This window comes from Hirundo rustica, chromosome 7 (genome assembly GCF_015227805.2).
Source record: "Hirundo rustica isolate bHirRus1 chromosome 7, bHirRus1.pri.v3, whole genome shotgun sequence".
In the NCBI taxonomy this organism is placed as follows: domain Eukaryota; kingdom Metazoa; phylum Chordata; class Aves; order Passeriformes; family Hirundinidae; genus Hirundo; species Hirundo rustica.
The window spans coordinates 23,906,591-23,928,582 of NC_053456.1; the positions used below are offsets into that span (position 1 = coordinate 23,906,591).

Consider the following 21,992-nt stretch of genomic DNA (forward strand, 5'->3'; position numbering starts at 1 on the left):
CATACTTTAGAATAAATCATATTTTGGGTTTAACTCTTAGTCTTGCTGAGGATATCATGAACTCTATTATGCCAATGTTATGGATGTGCACCAGATATAAGTTACAAACATTACCCTATTTATCCTGCACAAGTCAAGGAAAACGAAGGCCTGATAAAACACTTTTTATTCCCCACTAGCTTTTGTAAAATGACATTTAGTCTAAAGCCAGGTAAACTCTGCATTTTCTAATTTTCTATTTCAGCAAGTTACTTACTTGCTTGTGGATCTTCCTCTTACTCTGTATTTATCAAATTCTTACATTGCTCAGATGCACACCAAAACTTTTGATATTTAAAATAAAACATTCTTACTAGGCAGCACTAGACTTTGAAAACCACTATCTGACTTTGTTTTACAGGAATCCATTTCCAGATGCATCCTGGAAAAGGATATAAACTCTAGGAATGGTGAATTGTAAAAAAAGTTATCCTTGAGTTTTATTTTCTAGAGGAAATGTTGAACTAGCTAGTAGGATTAGAACAGCCTATTTTTACTAAAGTTGTAAATAAATCTGAATAAAATCCCAGGCATATTCTACAATTTTCTTTTTCTTTGCTTACTGAAAATAAGACCATTGCAAATGCAGTAAAATTTTATAAAACAACTCAGATAAAGAAAATTTAAGTCATGAGCCATATTTATAAAATATTTCTAGAATGAGATAACAACCAAGCTTACTTTTGCAATTAAGTATATATTGGAGAAAACACTTTTTTAAACTTTGAAAAGTATTGGCTCGTTAGGATCATGTTGGTGATTGCGAGCAGTTTCAGGACATTAACTGTCCTCTCACATTACTTAGGAAGATATTGGGTACCATCTGTTCTTGCAAGAGATTTAAGTATACATCTATTAGATATCATGCTATTTATTTAATTCAGTACCCACTTCCCATTGTTGTATCTTCTGAAAAAAAAGTCAATTTAATTACAAGGAATAAAGATAATCTCTTCTACCAGGCTGCCCTGCCATCATGAAAGCGGAGAAGGAACCTGTATAAAGTAGGTTACAGGCGCTAGGAAAGAGCAAAACTAACAGCACTTAACATTTAACAAAGATCTAACAAAACCAGAATATATGGCACTAAAAAAAAAAGTTACTATAAGCCAAGGGCTTGTCTAAATCAATCTCAGCACATCTGTCTGATGTAGAGCGTAAACAGGATTAGAGTTGGATTTATCTGCTTGACGCTAATTGTACTCAGTTTCTGCACATGTCCACTTTTTTTTCCAAATACAGCATGAAAAAAAAAGGAAAATCTGGCTGGATAGATGAATCTCTAAGAAGTTTTATGTCCCTATTTATCATCTCACTAATTTCAAGCAATGAGAACTATCCTACATTTTTCCTATTTATGGTAGTTGATTCTCTTATTTACCAAAAAACTGTCGAAATCAACCATACTGAGCTGAATCAAAAGATGAGGAACTAATATACTCAATAGTGTTTAATTGTAAATAGTAACCCAAATTTTAATTAGTAAAGACTGTTAAACTTGGCTTTAAACAAAAAGACTACCTCATATTTACAGCAAAATTGATAAAAATACACAAAAAGAAAAAAAGCAGTACTACTGAAAAATAGAACAGTTTTAAAGAAAATGTGGCATTTTAATATGAACACCAGCACTTCAAGAAGGAACCAATTTTTTGACTGTTGGACACACAAAATGCGACTACAATTTAAGTACAAGAATTGGGTACAAAGCAAAGAGTGTTATAGTCCCTTGGTCATAAATGCTTCCTATGACCCTTTGGCAAGATACATAGCCCTCCTTATTATAATGAATAAATAAATATTTTACACATTTTAGGCTCTCTGCCCTACGACGTTCTCAAAGTTTACTTCCTCAACAGTTGACTGGTATAGCTGAGTGCAGTGTAACTTAACAGAAATAAATAGAAATTTTAAAAAATCATCAAGACCACACCAAAGAAAATACAGTGATCAGTACTTATTAAAGAAGTGTCTTATTATAAAACACTTATTTATTATAAAATTGATCACAGACCATACTACACTGTATGAACACTACTTTCAAAATAACCATTCAGGACATACAATAAAACACAACAATAGTAATATAAACCCCCCTCAAAAATAAATAGAATTAAAAATTAAATTAGCTTTGACAGTATGTCTATAAATCTGTGTTTAGGAATATTCATTATAATGTCTAATGCATATGAACCAGCACCTATTAGCCCACCAGTTACTAAGTCCATTTTTCCCACACTGTAAATCAGCAAAGCACAATAAGCAGCATGCAGCTGATTCATAAAACCTCTACAGTTTTCAGCTACTTATTGATTAAGAAGGGCTGGCAGTGAGAAAAGCAGATATGATCATTCCTGCCAGAAAAGCCAAGAAAAACTGTAAAGCTTTTCTGGCTATTTAGCACTTGTTTAAATACTCTAAACATGAGACAGAAAAGCTATTTCAAAACACATGAATTCTGAATGATTTCTTATTTCAAAAAGATAGGTCATGCAACACTTCTGGCAAAATTTGATGCTATGCCTTTCATTCTTCAATATAGCAAGCAGAGAAAGCAAAATTCCAGTTTCTGCTTGACAAAAGTATTGAACAGTAAACTGAGGAGAAAGTGGTATAGGGCCAAGGGAGGGGCCTTTTGTTTAAAGATTAGTTTTCCATTACTCTACTCCTTTTAAAAGGTCTTACAGGAGAAGTTTAACACAAGCAAGGCCTTAATCTAGAAACACATTTCTCAGACTGTGTGCAACGACCTGCTTGGGAGCAGCAAGGAGCTCAGAAAGTGCTACAAGGGACTGAAGAGATGCATCTCAGTTTCTGCAGAGCTGGAGAGAAAAAGCAGGGTGCAACTACTCACTTCAGCTTTTAATGGCAGCTCTTCACTTGCAGCAGCAGCTGTATTCCTTCAGGGCAGAAAACAGAGCTTAAAAACATCTGACAGGAATACAGCCCATTTTCATTCTCGTTCTCTAGAGAATCTTAGGGAGAAGTGATGTATTTTGCCAAGCAAATGCAATACCTTGCTGCTAATCCCTCTCTCCATACAGACACCTACCCTCGACTCAGCTGCCGTGACTGTGCAGTCCAGCCCTTTTGCTGAAGTCTGGATCTGGGCAAAACCCAGCTGAGTCAAATCAACTCCCTAAAGTAACAGAGATTGCCCACTTTTCTTTTCCCCTGGATTAGCCCTCTGACAAGATGTTTAATATAACCAGTTCAACACAAGTCCTATAAAACTAGAGATGCTACAAAGTGCTAAGAAAATTCACAGCAGGGAAGAAGGAAGGACTGGGACTGTCTCCTGTCATCAGCAGGAAGTCAACATGGCTTGAGCCAATCTGCTGTGCATTTTCACTTCCAATTGCTAACTCCCCAAAGATCACACAGATCAACAAGAGTCAGCAAGAACTGGAAAAGATGCACAATGACTTATCTTAACTCTTTAGCACTCTAGTGATGTCTTTTACATTAAAAAAAATAAAATTAAGTCTCAATAAAACTCCACTTTACAAAACAAAAATTACACATTCTGTTATGTTTCACTGGACAAGGAGTTACTCACTATTCTAGCTTAAAGAAGTAATCTCATTTTAAACTACTGTCACAGATAGTTACCTCTAAGAAGACTATTTTTATGAAGAATTACGGACATATTAAAAAAAAATAAAATTCAAAAAAAATTTATACTTCAGGTTTCAAATTTTCAACACAATACTAGCCAAAAACCCAACAAACTCAGTAATTTTCCAATGCAAATCTCAGTCATGGGATAAAGGCTTACATTACGTAACAGAATAATTTCACCTATTACGAAACCATTTTACTATATTCACAGCACAGGTAAATCCACCTAAAACTAAAACCTCCTACCTTTCATCTTCCCCTCTTGTCTCTCACCACTTTTCAAACGATTCTTTCTCCTAGACATCGCAACCAGCTGATTCCAGCCCCTGTTCTCCACCATATCAGTTAAAAACTAATCCTCAATATTCTGAACATCCCCACCAGTCCAAGAGGGCTGTTGCACACACAGCCCCTGTGCACCGCATCGTATCACAACACCTGAAGGAAGGGCAGCTTTAGGGAACATTTGGTGTAGTCCTTGACGTCTTGAGTTGGACCAGCCTCAAGCCCTTAAAATGTGGTTAAGTTCCACTACAGCTTTAAAAGACTGCAGTAGGCAAACTTCCGAAAAGAACAATCATCACCAAACTAGTTAGTCCTGGCTGGACCAAAAGAAAAGAGGATCCCATACTGTAAGAGCAAAGTTTAGTACAGCTCTGAGGCTGTTTTTGCTGGAGCTGATGCCATGTGGAGAAAGGCCAGGCTCCGGGACTTCCCCTCTGAGCATGACCAGATCTCAGAGTGACGCTCATACACAGCATCCTGGGTCTGCTTGATGCCCAGCAGGCCATGGAAAAGTCCTTTCCTCTTGCAATGAGGCTCATCAGACATCTATTCATCAAGTTTTCATTAGGGTCTTGATTCAGCTCTCATTACCTTGCTTATTAACTACAGGCTGATGTCAGAATTTCATTAGAAAAATACAGAAACTGGCATTTTGAAAATAAGTCAAATAGCTTTATTCAGTAAGATCTCTGCAAAAAAGTGTGTGGTTGAAGCTTTAGCAGAAGGCCTAATGCTGTTCCAGAGAAAAAGCTTCACCTTAAGGAAGAGTTTCCCCTTCATTCTACAAGAAAGAATTTGAGGGAGATAATGAATTTAAAAATAACATAAAGATCTATTGGGAATAATGCTAAAACAACAAGGTAAGCTGAAAGAAAGCAAGGCAGGGAATGACTAATTCCCATCCTGAAGCATTTGAGAAGATGCATGAAGCAAAGCCTTTGCTTTCAATAATTACATTTTCTTATTAACACCACAGAAAGAAAGAGGTCACTGGAAATATAGAAAGCTCTACAATTTATATTAAGAATATGGCCCACATGCTGCCTAATTTCATAATATTATTTGAAAAGCAACTGCAACCCTTTTATTTAGTGGCTGAAACTTTGAGGCTTTGCATTTAGTAAGTAAGAGGACTTATGTAAGGAACTTCAGAGTAACAACAGGGTAAAAAGTGTCACTGATTTCCACCAATTCCCACAATCTCTGCAAACATATGTGTCAGATTAAATGACTGGTCTTACACAGACCAACCATACACCCATCATAAAAGGGAATTTATTTGGAGAAAGATTTCTGAAATAAACAGAAGACTGGTATCTAGTAGCCTACATGATTTAATAGAATGGGCTAGCAGACCTGAAATATACTAAAGAATCCCCAAAGAGGAAACATGAGCCTAATTTTACATTTCCTCAAAAACATCTCATACATACAGAGTGTTTTGTACCTACTAATTTGTGTTACAATCACAGCAATTACTTCTGTCATTTCAGAAAATAAAGGGAAGCGGGGAAACAAATAACCTCTTATGGTCACTTGACATTACTGAGTTTGATTAAATACAAGTTGATAATTACTTTTACTTAAGAGTCTTATTTGTACCAGATCTGCCTCAGCCTCAAATACAGATTTAGAAATCATCCATACTGCTAAATAGCAGTGTTTCAGGGAATTTATTATGTCTCAAATATCTGAATTTTAGTCTCTTCTGGAAAAGGTTTTCAAGAAACATTTTGTTCAGGAAAAAAGAACAAGCAGCCCATTCTAAGCACAAGTGAATTTCCTTCTGTAAACTATTGACAATTCATGTACCCTAGCAAGTCATGCTTTTAGTTATCAAAGCATAGCTATCAGCTGCTAGATGAGCTCATCCATGAACTTCTACATGTTTGGCTTTATCCTCATTGATCTCTGGTCTACTTTTTTTTTTTTTTCCTCCTTCAGAGATTTATGAAGGAAACTCTGCGATCCTTTGTATCATTGTATCTGCATCTCCTGCTAGCCTAAGGGCAAGAGATGGCAATAGCACCACCAGAACGCTCTGACAAGCATAAAACCTTCCCTCACCCCAACGCTCAGTTGCCACTTAAGAACAGGAAAAATGCAGGCTACACCACTTTGCCTGCAGGGGTGAATAAATCCTATTTTGTTCATGTACACCACACTTGGAAAAAACGTAAAAGCAACAAAAAAAACCCTAGAATTTTTTTAGGTGATCTTTATAATCTAGATTTTTTCCCCCTTTCTCCTTATGGACACTGTTCATATTTCTCTAACTTTGTAAAATATTTTGTCATATTAAAAATATAATTTATATTACATGATAGATGTGCAATACAAAAATTACTCAGAACACAACACCAAATTTAAGGTATTTTTAGTCAATTGTGTACTATACAAATTAGTACTTAATATAAAAAGAAAACTTACAAAATGCAACACTCCAGAAGATTTCCGGTATTACAATTATTTTTATTATATAGAAATGACTCCATTTGCAATAATGCGTAATTCTGCGACCGAGGAAATTACATTCTCAGATTGTCATCAGTTTTAATTTTTTTCTTTTTTTGTAGCTTAACACTATGACAAAGCTCTCACAAAAGATTTGATACCAATATGATGTGACACAACTGAACCAAACCTTAATTTCACTCACAGTGAGAAATCACAGGATTGAGTAACACTGTGCAGTCTTTTAGAAAAGTTTATTGCTTCCAGATGGATGCAAGTTTCCTTTCAGCTCTGATTGTATCTTCTGTACACAGGGTGCCAATGTTACTATAAATATAGTCAAAAGCAGTTATAAAGATAAATTATTAAAATATTGACATAAACAAGCTCAGACAATAGCTCCTCTCTGCACAAAGTAAGGACAACTACGTTAGAGTGCTGTTCATCTCACAAATGTTCAATATAACACGCACACCCTTTTTAGAAATTACAACCCCGTACATGAACAAGCACAAATTTCCACAGGATAAAATGATTTCTAATTCCAACTGCGTGCTCTTTGCCCCATGTTGTGTAGTGCCATGTGTTTCCCTGCATGGTGCACACCACCAGGACGCCCACCTGTGCCCATGTATCCGCACCGAGCTCAGGGCACGCTCACTTCATTTAGCAGCAGAACTGCTGCACATGCCCTGCAACACCCGTGTCAAACAAAAACTGTAAATAATAAATATCTTTCAGCTAACTTAAGTTTTGGTCCATGTGCATCAGACACTTACAAAGTCTATCAACAGGTCTACAAAATGTTTAGCAGAAAAAAATTATTCCAGGGAATATCTGATTAGTCTATAAAAAATTATATATAATGGTTTTTTGAAAATTAAAATGCACTCAAAATTATCAGGTGAAGCCCTTTGAGTTGTTTTAATATTTTATGTTGTTATACTGTTCACAAATTACATTAATAAATGGCAATGAGTCATTTACAATATTGTTTGAAATTTTCATGGGAGTCTCAAAAATCTGGAGATCTCCATTTTGAATTCTGACATAACCAGTGCATAAAGTAGAAGTTAATGTATTTCAGAGAACATGCAGAATTCACAAAATGGTTTATGCATAAAATGTCAGTGTTGAGTACCATGAAATTCAAAATAAAGTATAGCGATAACTTTCACTTTTATATCAAATTGCATTAGTATGCTAAGTTATATACAGAAACCTACCTATTTTCTAACTCCTTTAAAACAGAGACACTCATCAAAAAAGCCCTCCAAAAAAACCCACCCCAAAATGCTTCACAATGTCTGCTCTGCATCCTGGCATGCACCAACAACTTCAAACAAACCTCTCCAATGCAGTTTAAGCAAGTTCTTTGGTGTCTACCACCAACTCTTCTTACCTCCAGTATGGTGATTGCACATACACATCATATTTACATATCCATTCCTAATCCTAGTACTAGGCACTACAATCAAACAGAAAGATGACTGATTGACGTATTAAAAAAACCAAACAAATAAGCCAGTTTCTGATCGTCATTTGCTGTTGAATAAACACGTCAGATGACAAAGATACACTTCAAATCTCCCATAATACAAACAAATTTTTACTCCCCCAAACTTTTAAATGCTAGCATTACACCAGTATGCACAGAGATTACCACTATGAGGCTGAAGTATCTTCCTTGCAAATCTTATGAATTTTACTCACAGCATCACGATCCTCCATATGGTTACAGAGTCAGGGAGCAATTCCCATTCAAAGTACCCACAAAGCAACAGAGATGCATCTTCAAACTCTCCAGCATGCACTTGCACGGTGTGTTGTTGTTACTATTCCATGCAAATTTTCCTCTATCACAACACTAAGCCTATTTTGCTCATGTAAAAGTTAATTTAACAAATACTGCTTTCTACACGTATCTAGCCACACATTACAAATCATCCAATAATCTTTCACTTAGCCATAAAGTGAATTAGTGCAAGAAAATTATCACCACCTGTGTTCAAGAAATAATCAGTATTGATACCTTGGCACACATCTTTAAGCTGCTGACATAAAAAAGGGAAATGGATGCTTTATATTACAGGTTGTCTTCTGTGAACACCAGAAACCTTCTCAAATATATTTATGGGAAAATACCAGCAAAGCATATTGAAGTTACACTTCTTCCTTATTTTAAAGTTGATCAAACTAAACCATTTGCAATTGTTTCAAATTCTTATCCTATAGAAATCTAACTATGTCTTTGGAATTTACCTTCATTCCTCCACAACACAAATAAACATATTTTAAAACCCCAGGACTATAATAATTATAAGCATTTATATGAAGAAGATTTTCAAGGGAATTATAACTAAGAAATTCAGGTTTCCTATACAGTCTGCTACTGCATTGTAATTCTTAACCAACATTTAATAAAATTAACCCCTTGGTATTTTGTCAGGCAAAGAACACACCTTGAATACCTTGAATGGTATTGTTCCATCACTAAAAATAAGTACCTTGCAAACGGAAGGCTAGGCAAACTGAAGTTCAAATTTTATCATCAAATCTTGCTTGGCACTGCAGACACTGGTGGAATTGCAGGCTAGTGATGTGTGTGCTTTTACTCAAAATATCATTTAAATATAATTTAACTCGTTTCTGGTATGTAAGACCGGCAATACCGGGACAGAGCAAATGTCCATCTGTCCCAGTATCTTATATCAGACCATAGCTATAAGCAGATGCTAAGAGAAGAGAAGGAATAAAGGAAGCACTTACTCTGTTTCCCCACCTGTTTTCATCTGGGACACCGTGAACTGACTGGGGTTTCTACACATTTAACAGCACCCAAATGAGGCCTTCCATCTCCATCTGAATCCACAAAATCTTTTAGCATCAACAATCCTTTGGCAGTAAGTTTTACATTTCTCTTAGCTATTCATTTGGTTTGCAGCCTGGTTCTTCTCAGCCTTATTAGATGCACCATATTTCTTATGTTGTACATCTGTCACCTACTTGGTCCAGGCCCCATCTCAAGCGCCTTCCTTTCAGACCAAAAAAGTGCCAGTCCAGTCAGCCACTCTCATCCAGAAGCCATTAGGCACCTTTAACCATTGACACCCCTTGAACCTTCTGAGAACACCAGAACTGCACACAGTATTCAAGATATGGTTAAATAACTGCTGGTTTATAGAGCATACAAACATCTGCTTTAGTCTCTATTTATGTTCTAATTATCCTTAACATAATAATCCTGACAACTGTTTAAGTGACAGATGACATTTTCCACATGATAAACCTATAATCATACACATTAGGAATGGTATAGCTACAGCTCCTGATCTTTATTCCAAGCTGATGGCATTCAAGTAAGAGATCGATACACTACACTACATGTGATTATTCCCACTCTTGGACTCACTGTCCCGTTACCCAGTCAAATCTGCGAAACTGCCAAGGCTTTGAATTTGTGCTGTAGGAAAGTACTGACTTTATTACTCTGCTCCCACATGAAATCAATATTGCTAAATGCTAATGAAAAAACAGTATCTGCTTTAAGCAAGACAAACATCTGTATACATAAAAATCATTATAAGTTCAGTACTGAATTTCTGTGTGTACCTTCCCCAAATGGTTTCCATAAAACAAGTGAGACCTAGGGACAAAAATTCAAAATCACCACCTGCTCGTTTCCATCATGTTTTAAATAATTAACTATTCAACAAATGTAAATCCTAAAGAAAAAAAACCCTCTTACTTAATTTTAATTTGTACTGCACTTAAAAACGGAAACAAACCAAAAAAAGGAAACAAATATTGATCAGGTACTCTTTTTTTCTGCTAAGCATTGTTTTCAAACCAGCTTGCTACTACTGGCCTTGTTTAATGAGTGTGCTGCAGTCAAGTGACCAAGAAACATTACATTTGACATTAAATATCAGAGTATTCTTTTTCCTTATATAAAAACGTTAAAAAATTAAAAACAGACAACTATATACAATCTTTTCCCAATCATGGTAACATACAATACACTTAGGTTTACAGAGAATGTGTCAGCTGCAGAATCCACTGAATGAAATCACAAATCTGCTCAAAGTTTGATGTTGACACAAGTTACCACGATCTATAGCCATCTAACTGTTAGTGTATTACTCACTGGCACTACGATCATTTTGATCCCTAGCTAATCACCTCACTCCAAGTTAAATTACATAGATGTGACAGAGCAGGCCTTTGGGAAACCCAAAACCATCCAAGTGTGAAATCTTTCAGTACCTTTCTTGACAGAGCATTTTGACAAGTCTCCAAAAGGCCATGCAACTAACAGGAGAGCAGGGAGAGGACTTGGACAGGAGCAAGCTCATTTTGAGCCATCTTCAGAATAGTCAACAGATCAGCCAGGCAAAGATGTGCTATTTTCACACAGAAACCCAGCAAGTCATCTTAATTTTTTTTCTATTTATTGTTAGCAAAAAATTTCACTCAGAATTACATACACTTCTTTCAAAAGACGTTTTCATATTTTAAGTGAGAATATTTATTCTATTTCTACTGTGCTGTACTAAATCAATGCAGAAAAATGTAGCTAGAAGATAATTTTTAAACTTTTGTGAAATGACAGACAGGAGGGTGATCTAACAGTGAGCGCTAAATTACCCAAACTCAGATCAGTATGTGCAAAACAGTATTATATTTAGTTATAAGGATTTATTGCTGTGTGTCAAATTTTGTTTTTCCAAGACTGTCTGCACTGTGTAAAGATCTGTTTCCAGGATACCTATAATTGTGCAGTACATAACATCTGTTGCTTTGCATTTTCAGAGCCTCACAAAGAACACTTTCCTATATTCACTGGAGTGTATGGACTGGCAGAACAGATATATTGTCACAGTTCAAATAAACTGACAACTACAGCAACTACTCAGTACTGAAAAGCATCCAGCTAACTACCAACTGACACTGCTCAAACAGGCAGAAATTCAGAGTTCAGCACTGAATTCTGTTAATGAACGGACCATTTGTTTAAACTTGCAACACACAGGTAAGAAATAGCCACATGCTAGACTAGAGAAGTGTGAGTCAAACCAAGTCATTGAAAAAATTGTTGTCAGTGATTTAATATATTCCTATGACAACTAAGAGAGAAACTGGGGAAGAAGGAGGTTCCACCAGATCTTAAACATAAGTGAACTGTGGTTCATCAAATCCTTTACAGATAGTCTACCAGACATCAAGTCTCACACATAAATTCAGGCTCACTATTTCAATTTCTTTTTTTACAACACCTGGTTTTACTGTTCAAATCTGCTCTTCAACTAAAGGGGGAAGGTTTCCTAAATTGCAAGACAAGAGCTCCAAGACTACATCCCTAGTGAAATAGTTTGAGATGTACCATCCACATCTTTAGTCCACAGACACCAGTATTTTTGAAAGAACCTGAACAATTAAAGGAAGATGTTCTACTCACTTATTTCAAGTCAGCAGTTTAAAAAAAAAAAAAAAAAAAAGTAAAAAACACAACCCAAAAAATTGACTGTTAATGTCTATGAGACAGGAATCAATTGAAAAGGATCCTGGTAAAACACAATTCTATAGCAGTCACAGCATTAAATGACAAAAAGGTCAAATTTTGAAAGGAAACAGCAGATACCACCACAAAACTAGCAGATGTTCCTAAAGGATCATCTGTACAAAAACATAAGCATATGTGAGAGAAATCCAACACTATCACAAAATCAGTTGGTGTCTAACATAATAGCAGTTCCTTATGGCAATATGGTAATACATGTATCAGATACTCAACACATTATGGTTTTTTGTCTGCACATACTGTTACAACATAAGTCATAAAAACCAGGACCACTGATATCCTTGAATGGAAAACATGGGTTCCACAACCCACTAATGTTAAGGTACACAGACAACTCAGTTCTTCAGGTTATGTTCTTGGATTTTCAGCCACTTAAGCTTTCCACAAATTGTCTTAGTAGGATAAAAATATCTTTGGAGTACTGCATGTGTTGAATAAAAACTTCCTTCTAAAGGCAGTGCATACTATAGCCAGATATACCTAAATGAAACTTCAAACAAAAAGGTATTTCTTCTATCCAATATCTCTTTGTTTGGGGTTTACATAATTGCAACAGTATCTATTATTTACCTGCTGCTTCTGTGACATACTTAGTTAACAAGATATTCACAAGAAGAGGAAAATTGTTTTTCTAAGTTTAGTTTTATTGATTCCAACAAGAGCAGATGACAGACTTTCCTGCTTTTATTTCTATTTTGCAACTGCAAAAAAAAAAAAAAAAAATCATCATGCATTTTCCAATTAACTACGCTTAAAAGTCAAGATAAGCAGGCAACATTTGATGCAATAGAAAAAGACAAAGGTGCATAATAAAGGAGTACAGATTCAGGGATGATATGAAAAAATGACAATCAAAGACAGAATACAACAGCATCTAGGATCTAAAAGAAGGGCTAAAAAAATAGTGTTTCTGAAGGGCCAAAACCCAGGATAATTAAGAAACTGAATTAAGAGACTTCTACTTAGATAAGGGATTTGAATGTATATTCTTTAATGATTTTAAAAGAACAATCATTTACGCTGAGAAAGGGACTCAGTGTTAGAGCACTATTGTGGATATGAAAGTATCACTAGCATGGACATCAAAGATTAGTTAGCATATCAACTTCTTTTTTAGTGAACACCTTTGGATTCTCTCCATCATTCTATATAAGCAGGACCATCAGCTGACTCATGCACACCTTTGCCCAAAAGGCACAGTAAATTATGGAACCTTGATAACTTTTTTTTAAAATAAATTCACATTCTACACCTCACCACCTTATTATGTCTCTTCTAACTCTCCAGTGATTCCCTCCTCCTGTATCACACACCCCCCTCACACCTCAGCATCACCCTGCATGTCTCCCTGTCTGCCCAGCAACAGCTCCAGTGTCCCCTCCATTCACTCACATCCCTCTCCACAGTAGCCACAAATCCCTCCCACACCCACAGGGCACTGCACCAAAACCCCTGCACTCCCATAATACATCAGCTCAGCCCCACCACGGCGCTCCTGATTGCCCCCTGATTCCCACCTATCTTTCTTCAATCTGCCCGCTCAAAAAAACCGGCCAAAAACTCGCACCAGCTACGCCTGGCTTGTTCCTGGTGTGCCAAGTGCCCAGTGATGCACAACGCGCCAAGCACCCAGCCAGGCACCATCCTCACTCCCCAGGCACGAAGAGGAGGGGAGTAAAGAAAAACGTGGCCTTTTCTGTAATAACAGAATATGGCAAAGACCTAATTATTACACAGTGCTACAGGAGAAACTAAGAAAAAAACCCAACCAAAAAGCAAAACCCATCACCTTTATCCAAGTCTAAAACTTGCTGAGCTTATGGCCTACAAGAGCTTTAAGATAACACAGACTACAAATTCATCAATAGAATTCTTGTTCCTGGAACAAAGATTTAAATATCAGATCTCTCCCCTAGGAGGTAGAGAATTAAAGTGCATATAAAGGACCCTATTGGATATCCAGAGTATGTTAGCCTCTTTCAATGCAAGCCAAGAGGTGCATAAATGTGTGAAAGACAAGAGAGAACAGAAAGAATGAAACAACTTAAGTTGTGCCACAAACACATGAACTGATCTTCTGATAAAGGAAAAAAAACCACAAGGACAGTCAAGGTATTATGTTCAAAGTTCCCTGAAAAAAAGAACAAATTTTAAGACTCCTTTAAATAGTGTATCTTATTTCCATAAATATTTTTAAATTTCCACAATAAATTGTAGATTAGTAAATTATTTTGCAGCTTCATTTTTCTAAAATACATTATTTTTATGGAGTTCCTGGACAAAGATTTGAGTGTCTTATAAGTTCAGACACCATGGGATTGTTTAAAACTTTCTTGCTTTCTTCCTTCAATATACATCTTAAAGCCATATATTAATGTGGCACATGAATACCTCACTTTCAGTTACACTTCATATTTTTTTAATGTCTCTTCCTTCAAAATAGGTTTTCTGTTTGGACAATAGAGAAGCCACTTAGAGAAAATATGTTCTCTACATGTCAGAAGTAGAATCAAAAGCTTTGAATTTGGTCCTCTTGGAACTTCAGTAATTCACATTTTGTAACAGCCAGTTTCCATTTCCATTATTCCTGACTGACCGATAGACTGACAGATGTCTTACTTTAGAGATCCCAAACAGACTATTGGTATCTATTTCAGCCACATCTGTTCCTAAATAGCCTTGGCAACAGGCCACTATGCACTCGGAATTAATTTTAAGTCCTTTATTGCTGACTCTTTCACTGTTGAAACACATCAGTGATTCTTTTTCCTTATTGCTGCACTTACATAGGATACCTATAAATCTATATTTTAAGATGACTATCAACAAGAACTGTAACATACCATAGATAAGAATAGCATACTTAAACAATATATTGATTAGTTTTAATTCATTATATATGTTTTATTATTATTATTATTCATTATTAAATGTGCATTCAATAGCACATTAACCTCTGGATTGCTCCAAGATCTTATTTTCTTGCTCATTAATTAATTTAGAAATTATGTTCAATTACCTACACTTAAAAAGCAAGTTTTATCCAAACTATTAGTATTATTATCCAAATAGTCAGCCCAGCCTGCAAGCTGTATTCTCAGTCAGAAAATAACTTCATATACCGTTCAGTTTAGCACCCTACACAGACAAGAAATTACACTTATAAAGTTTTTCATCATAATCAAATCCTCCAGACTTCACATACTGGTAAAGCACTGGACAAGTGCCAGTTTTGTTACACTTCCTACCTGACAGAAATTGTCTTTATTTAAAAACAACAACAAAAAAAAGCTGTATACATAAAGAGGATACAAATGATCTTCTGGGAACTTATAAAAATCACACGTAATATTCAAATCTGTACATAAGACCGCTTTCTCTGCTACAGTTTCAAAGCAGCATCCAAAACGAGAACCTCCTCAGTTCAGGGCTTGATTATGAATAGAGAAACCTTGCCTTTTTCTTAATTTCCATTCTATTTATAGCACAGAAATGCTGCATAGAAAGAAGCTAGAGAAAAACATCAACTACTGCCTGTGAGCTCTGCTTCTCCTTGGGCACCCTGTGCACTGCATAAAGCAGGCAAGCCGCTATGGGCCAGAGGGGTCCTGCCTCCAGCGAGGAGAAAAGGCTCGGCTGAGCTGCACAGCCAGGCTGTAGCTGCAGCCTTTCCAAGGGGGCAGCTGAGCCGTGCCTCACACTTGTCCACATTCCCACCTGACACATTCACTCCCCCAGGCTCCATGCCCAGCCGCCTGCCCAAGACTCACTTCTGCCATAAGCTTTGTTATAATAAATAACACACAAAACTCATAATGGGTCAGGCTTATTTGTGAGGTAGGAACTTTGCTGTAGAGGGAACAACAAAGGAAGCCATCAAAACTCATCAGCAAGCATGGGTAACCAAAAACCTCTTGGAGACGGAAGCTGCAGAAACCTAGGACAAAGTAAAGAAGGAAGTCCTCCTGATAATCAGGCTGCCTAGAGCCCCACAGGAACAGTGTAATGGAGCACAATTACACATACATCACTGTGACACCATTGGGCCCAGGTGTGGCACACATCCCCTCCTTGGGAACTTTGAGCTGCAGCTTTGAGCTCTAGTAGAATCTGGAGGAGCCAAGGCTGCACAAACTACCACATGTGAAAACTAACAATCGGAACGGTAGAGCTGTAGATGACAAGCAACTTCAGCAAGACAGGAATTCATCTGGAGAACTATGGGGGATGGGAGGTTAGGAAAAAGGGAAGAAAGCAACCACCTTAGAGTTCTCTTATTTTGACAGAGTGTAAGATTTGTGGTAGAAAAAAGACCTTTGCCTAAAATAGGAAGAATTGCTACATACAAGTCCAAGTAAGAGACATTTAGCAGCACCTGCAAAGCGTGAAGACCTGGCTTGACCTCTTAGAGCCTAAGGCAAAGTACATTATGAAGCTTTTGGGTTGGAAAGAGCGTGCATAAGCCAAATCCCAGTGGAAAGACTTGTCCAGAGAGCCGTTAGCAATCCCTGAACACTCCAGTGCTGTACTTATCTATGAATGAGACCCTACCACAGATGGCTCCTCCCAGCACCAGTACAGAACACCCCAGGGTAAATGCTACTGAGAGCCAAGAATGAGGGAGACAAAAAACATTCAAGCTCCATAATCTGTTTGACTGCTACAACTGCAGCCTCTCAAAAACAAAACTACTCAGCAGTTCAATGCCACATAGTATAAAACCAAATTGTCAGAGAAAGAAGTTTCAGTGTATATTTAATACATGGGTAGTAAAAGCCCAAATCCTGATAAAATTGGCAGCAGCTTGTCAGCACTGCTTTCCATAGGACTCCTGAAATCCTGCCATCTGCTATAGGTCTGACTATAGGCACTGCATACTTCACTGCCTTTCAGGTGCTATAAAAAGTTTCTGACGCCTGTACAGAAGTAGCAACTGAGAGGGATGAATTTTTCCTAGGAAAATATGCAAACCAAACCAGCGAAACAAAAAAGGCCAAAACTACATCAATCCCAAACCACAGAACATACTCCCCATCTCTGGAAGCATGGAGCAATATACACCAAAATTCATTTTTCCTGTCTATTCTTCTTAATATCCTTCACTGATGACAGTTACAAGACAATTACAGACCCTAGTTCCTGATATATGCCAATTCAACCTACATCAAAAGAGGCAGAACATAAAGTGACACTTCTATTAGAGCTCTACACACAGTACTAAATAATTAATAAATCACATTACAGATCACATACACAGAGACCTGTAGTTAGTCCCAAATGGGAAGGAAGAGAACCTTCAGCACTAAGTAACAGCATTACTTAAGCTGGCTCCCCAAGAGGAAGGACTGTGCGGCCACAGCGGCTGCAGGGTGATCAGAACTCAGTGGTATTTGAGTGTGAGTGCAGCACTGCATTACACTGTGCAGAGGAGTCAACAGCAGGGCATGAATGTGTATTTGTTCAGTTTCGGTAGCTCCGGCATCCCAACATGGCTACATTAATTGAACCATATTGACTTTATCTGTGAGCACCTGACTACTTCTTTCCTTCTCCAAATGCCGGCTCCATGGCTATGAGATCTTACCTATAGGAACTTTTAAGTTATGTCCAACACACTTCTAAAATAAACGTGGTATTTTAAGCCTGGACAAGCTAACCATTCCATCCCTGAAGGCAAACATGCTGCCTGGAAACAGCATTCTTGAATACAAGTTTGATTTCTCTTTCATGTAAACACCGGGAGGTCACTGAAATAAACAAGCACCCTTAGGAGTGTGTATGCAGTTTTAAAACTACATATATGTTTAGAGTTTCTAGGAGAAAAATATCTATTTAGATACGTTCCAGCAGCATTCCTCTGGTTCTCAAACTTTTGTGTATAATTTGTTTCACTTGATTTGTTTCACCTTTAACCACACTTTCTCAGCGTGTTGCCGTGTGAACACCACAGAGCAACAGAAGCCTCGTCACAGAACTCAGGCACGTCTCGCAAAACTATACTCTCCTCTCTGCGCTCTAGTTTATGTACCTGCCAAAGAGTATAAGCCGGGAAAAGTTGATGCCGTAAAAACAAAATCAAATCCTCTTACTGCTCTGCCTGTGGCTAAGAGGCCATAAAAACATCCTCTCTACCTTCTGTCCCTTTCGTATGACCCACCAAGAAGACAAGACACTTGCCAGAGACAGCCGGTTCAGGTACAAGACACTCAAAGCGCTACGAACAATTTCTTTTCAGTCGGCAAAGTAACCTTGAAGGGCACAGAAGCGCCCGACAGCAGCGCCTTTAAGCACTTTCCTGCAATCCCGGTTTAGGGTGACTGCCCCGCGCTGCCCGGACAGCCCCGGCCGCCTCTCCCCGCTCGCCCCTGGCCGCGCCGCACGCTCCCGGCCGGGCGGACACCCCTGCCCCGCCCTGCCCCGTCCCACCTGTGGGGCTCTCGGGCAGGATGGGGCTCCAGCGGAGCCGCCGGGCGCTCAGAACCACATCGCAGCTCCTCTTGCCGATCTCGAAGATGCCCCTGAGGAGCGGCTCGTCCCCGGCTCGGGCCGGCGGGGCCGCGTCCAGCGGGGCCACCCTCCGCCGCCGCTCCTGGGGCGCGGCCCGGGCGCGGCCCTGCGGGCGGGGGAGCTGGGCGGCGGCGCCCGGCATGGCGGCGGTACCCGCTCCGCTCCGCTCCGGCCCCGCCGCACCGCCCGCGGCCCGCCGGGCCGAGCGCCGCCCGCCCCGCCCCGCAGGCGGGGCCCCACCGCCCGGGGGCCGGCGGGAGGGCGCCCGGCCCGGCCCGGGGCCGCCGCCGAGGGACCGCCCGTGCCTCGCCGGCAGCGGGACAGAGGGGCCCGGCTGCCGGGGCCGCGCGTCCCTCCCGGCGCCTCGCGGAGCGCAGAGCGGCACCGGCCGGACCGCGACAGGGGCGCTGCCCGCGGGCAACAGCGGCCCCGGCGCACTCGGGCGTCTCAGCGCTCCGCTCTCCTCAGTTACTTCTCCAAGGAAGGAACGCTCCCGCTACAGAAGTTAACTTTCCTTGTCAGAGTCCCACGTCTCCCGCTTTTCTGTTATCATTAACAATATAGGTGCTACTTAGCTTTAGGAAACTACGACGTGAAGTTCTAATAGCCCCTCCCATACTAAAAAGTCTGGGTCTTTCACAAGTTGTGACTCTGACAAAACCTTAATGTAAATACCATGTTGTCATTCCTGGCGCAAAATAGATTATTCCCATAAACCCGGGTGGAGGCAACACCCAGTTATACCCTTCATTCATAACGAACCGAGCAAAACAGTGACTCGGAGTCTGATGCTGATTCGTACTAGAGCAGATCCGCTGTCAGGTGAGCCAGTGCAGAAAGAATATCCAGAAGGATTGCGCAGTCATCCCTCATCCTCAAAGCTTAAATGCAGGGGAGAAAGACCACTTTACTCTTGCTCTGTAAATGGTTGGCTTTACTGCTTGGAGGTATGACAGCTTTACTCGCAGGTGCTGTAAAGATTCACCAAAGACAATCACGTTAGGGTGCAGGGCTAACTGCCATTTATAAGGTGCTTCTGAGCCTCTAAGGGCTAAACTTGTACATTTACAAAGTTTTATACTGTCACGGTGGCTTACTAGGATGTGAAAAGGATATTCTTAAACAAGAAGTTCACTAATTTTATCTTTACTGTTTGTAACAAGACAAATGTAAATGTCCTTCTGAGAAATGAGCAATAAATTGAAAATATTGCCTTTTGCTGATGGATACAAGGTACAGTTTAAGCCACATATTAGAGTATCCAAGGCTTTTCCTGTGATGTTTAACACTGTAAAAGAGAAATGTTATTACGTGTAAGAAAACCAGATTTGCAGTCAAACCAGCCAAGAGCTCAGCCATCCATGAGATAATGCATGTTCTCAAGACATGTTGCTTTCCTTCATAACTCCATAAAAACCAGAACCAAGCTACTAATTATATAGCTGAGATGACAAGTTTAAGACACATTTTAAAAGCCACCATGGTACAGCTTTTTGATACTTATTTCCACCTATTACTTTGCCATCTTTAAAGTATATTCCAAATGTTTGTTAAATATGCAACCTGTTTTCAATTTGCATCGAGCCATTAATACAGCTTTTACTAAAATGTAGCCCTCACCAATTTGCCTTTCTGAATCACAACATGACCAGGTAAGGTTTATGTTTGCTTAAAAGTTTTAGTAATTGTCTCCATTTTTGTTTTGTCCCTTAGGTCTTCTTTGTTGGGATATAAATATCTCAACTGCAAAGTAATCAGATAGAATAAGGTATAAATAATTGAAATTATGAGTAGAGTGTAGAAGTTTTGTTAAAAAAAAAAAAAAAAAAAAAAGAGTGATGAGGCAGGAAAAACTGTAAGCCAAAAAAGCTTGCCTTAACATTTATCATTCTGATACAGCAATAGGTGAACCAATTCAACATGTGCCTGTTACTTGGTGTCAGTGATCTTTAATGTGTTTGCACTGATGTCATTCAAAAGGAAAGCTAAATCATTAACTACAAGATAAAGCATAATGTGAGCTAGATATAGTCAAATCTCTTTGGAGGCCATATGCCCTGTATAATCCCCTGCAGTAGTTTGTATTTGTTTCTGGGACAATATATTAACCTATACCACCTAGTGCATATTACATATTATGACCAGATCATTTCTCCTAAGGGAGAGGAAAGGGTAAACTGATAACTGGCTTAGAACCCTAAAATAATAGTGTTTTCAGTGCCACCAGTGGAAAACTGCTGCAATTCCTAAAAGACATGTAATATCCTTCAACTGATGTAATTAAAATTTCTAACACCTTCTTATAGGCATTACTTGGGAAGTCTATTAAATCAGTAACAGTTAAGGTACTAAATGTATTAGATAAAAACATAAAATAGTAAGAGAACTGTATATAGTAAAAAACCATACAAGTCTGTTCATTGTATTTTGCTACTGTTCACAAATCCTCAATCCCCACAATTGTTTTTGAATCTGAGACACTTTTTTTCCTGGGGGAAGAAGTTCTAAACAAGTCTATTCTAACAGACTTATTCTTTTAGTTATCACAAATTTCAGATTGGCACATTGAGTTTGGAAATGCACAGATTAGTCCAGCAATGTAATTTTATCAATTTTTCTAGATCATGTGTGGAACTCTCACACATAAAACTTCCTTGTTTCTTGTAAGAAATGGTTCTGTGTATCGGTGATCTAATGTAGTATCTTCTGTGATGTTCTCATATCAGAGAAAAAAAAAAGAAGATGCAAGACAATCAAGTAGGAATTGGATAGCAGGCATTCAAGCAGAGTGGAGCACTGAGCCTACACGCAACAGTCTTGATTTCTTTGACATCTTTGATTGCAGCCAATTTTGGAAGTGGAACATTTCAGTACCTGTGCCAACAGAATGATCAAGGGACTTCTAGAAATAGTGTGCTACAGGAGAAAATGGGATGATGCAGGAGACACTGCAACTCAGCCAAAGCAGGTAAATTGTGTTTTACTTTCTTTTTCTCTCACATGCATTTCGATTCCAGTACCTGAAAGGAGGTTACAAGAAAGATGGAGAGAGACTTTTTAAGAGGGCATGTTGCAACAGACAAGAGGGACTGGCTTCCAACTGAGGGTATGTTCAGCTTAGGTAGTAGGAAAAAGTTCTTTACTGTAAGGGTGGTGAGGCTGCTCAGAAAAGTTGTGGATGCCCCATCCCTGGAGGTGTTGAAGGCCTGGTTTAGTGAAATGTGACTATGGGCATAACACAGGTGTTGGTAGATAATCTTTAAGGTCATTTCCAACCCAGTCCATCCTATGATACCATACCAACAGATACAAGAAAATATAGAAGTTCACCTATTAATAAAGAGTAAATCAAAGAACATTTTTTATAATAAGCCTTAAATTAAATTTTGCAACTTTTCAACTAGTTTCCAGAGAGGTTGTGGAGCTGCCTTAGAAATGGTCTTAACATTTTTATTTGGCTGGGGTTTTTAGACAATTATCTCAAGTAGAGTCAGAGCCAAAAAAA

The 21,992-nt window shown here is 38.6% G+C and overlaps 1 protein-coding gene across 4 annotated transcripts in view; it reads right to left on the minus strand.

Annotated features, from left to right (window-relative positions):
• CERKL (ceramide kinase like) overlaps nt 1–18,629 on the minus strand; it is a 50,907-nt gene extending 32,278 nt beyond the window's left edge. For 2 of the 4 annotated variants that reach the window (XM_040069354.2, XM_040069353.2), the window contains exon 1: nt 18,407–18,629. In XM_040069354.2, coding sequence (XP_039925288.1) covers nt 18,407–18,629 — 223 coding nt within the window. The remainder of the gene's footprint in view (nt 1–18,406) is intronic. The other 2 variants (XM_040069355.2, XM_058421324.1) reach the window with 2 other exon arrangements.
• Nucleotides 18,630–21,992: the final 3,363 nt, after the last annotated feature.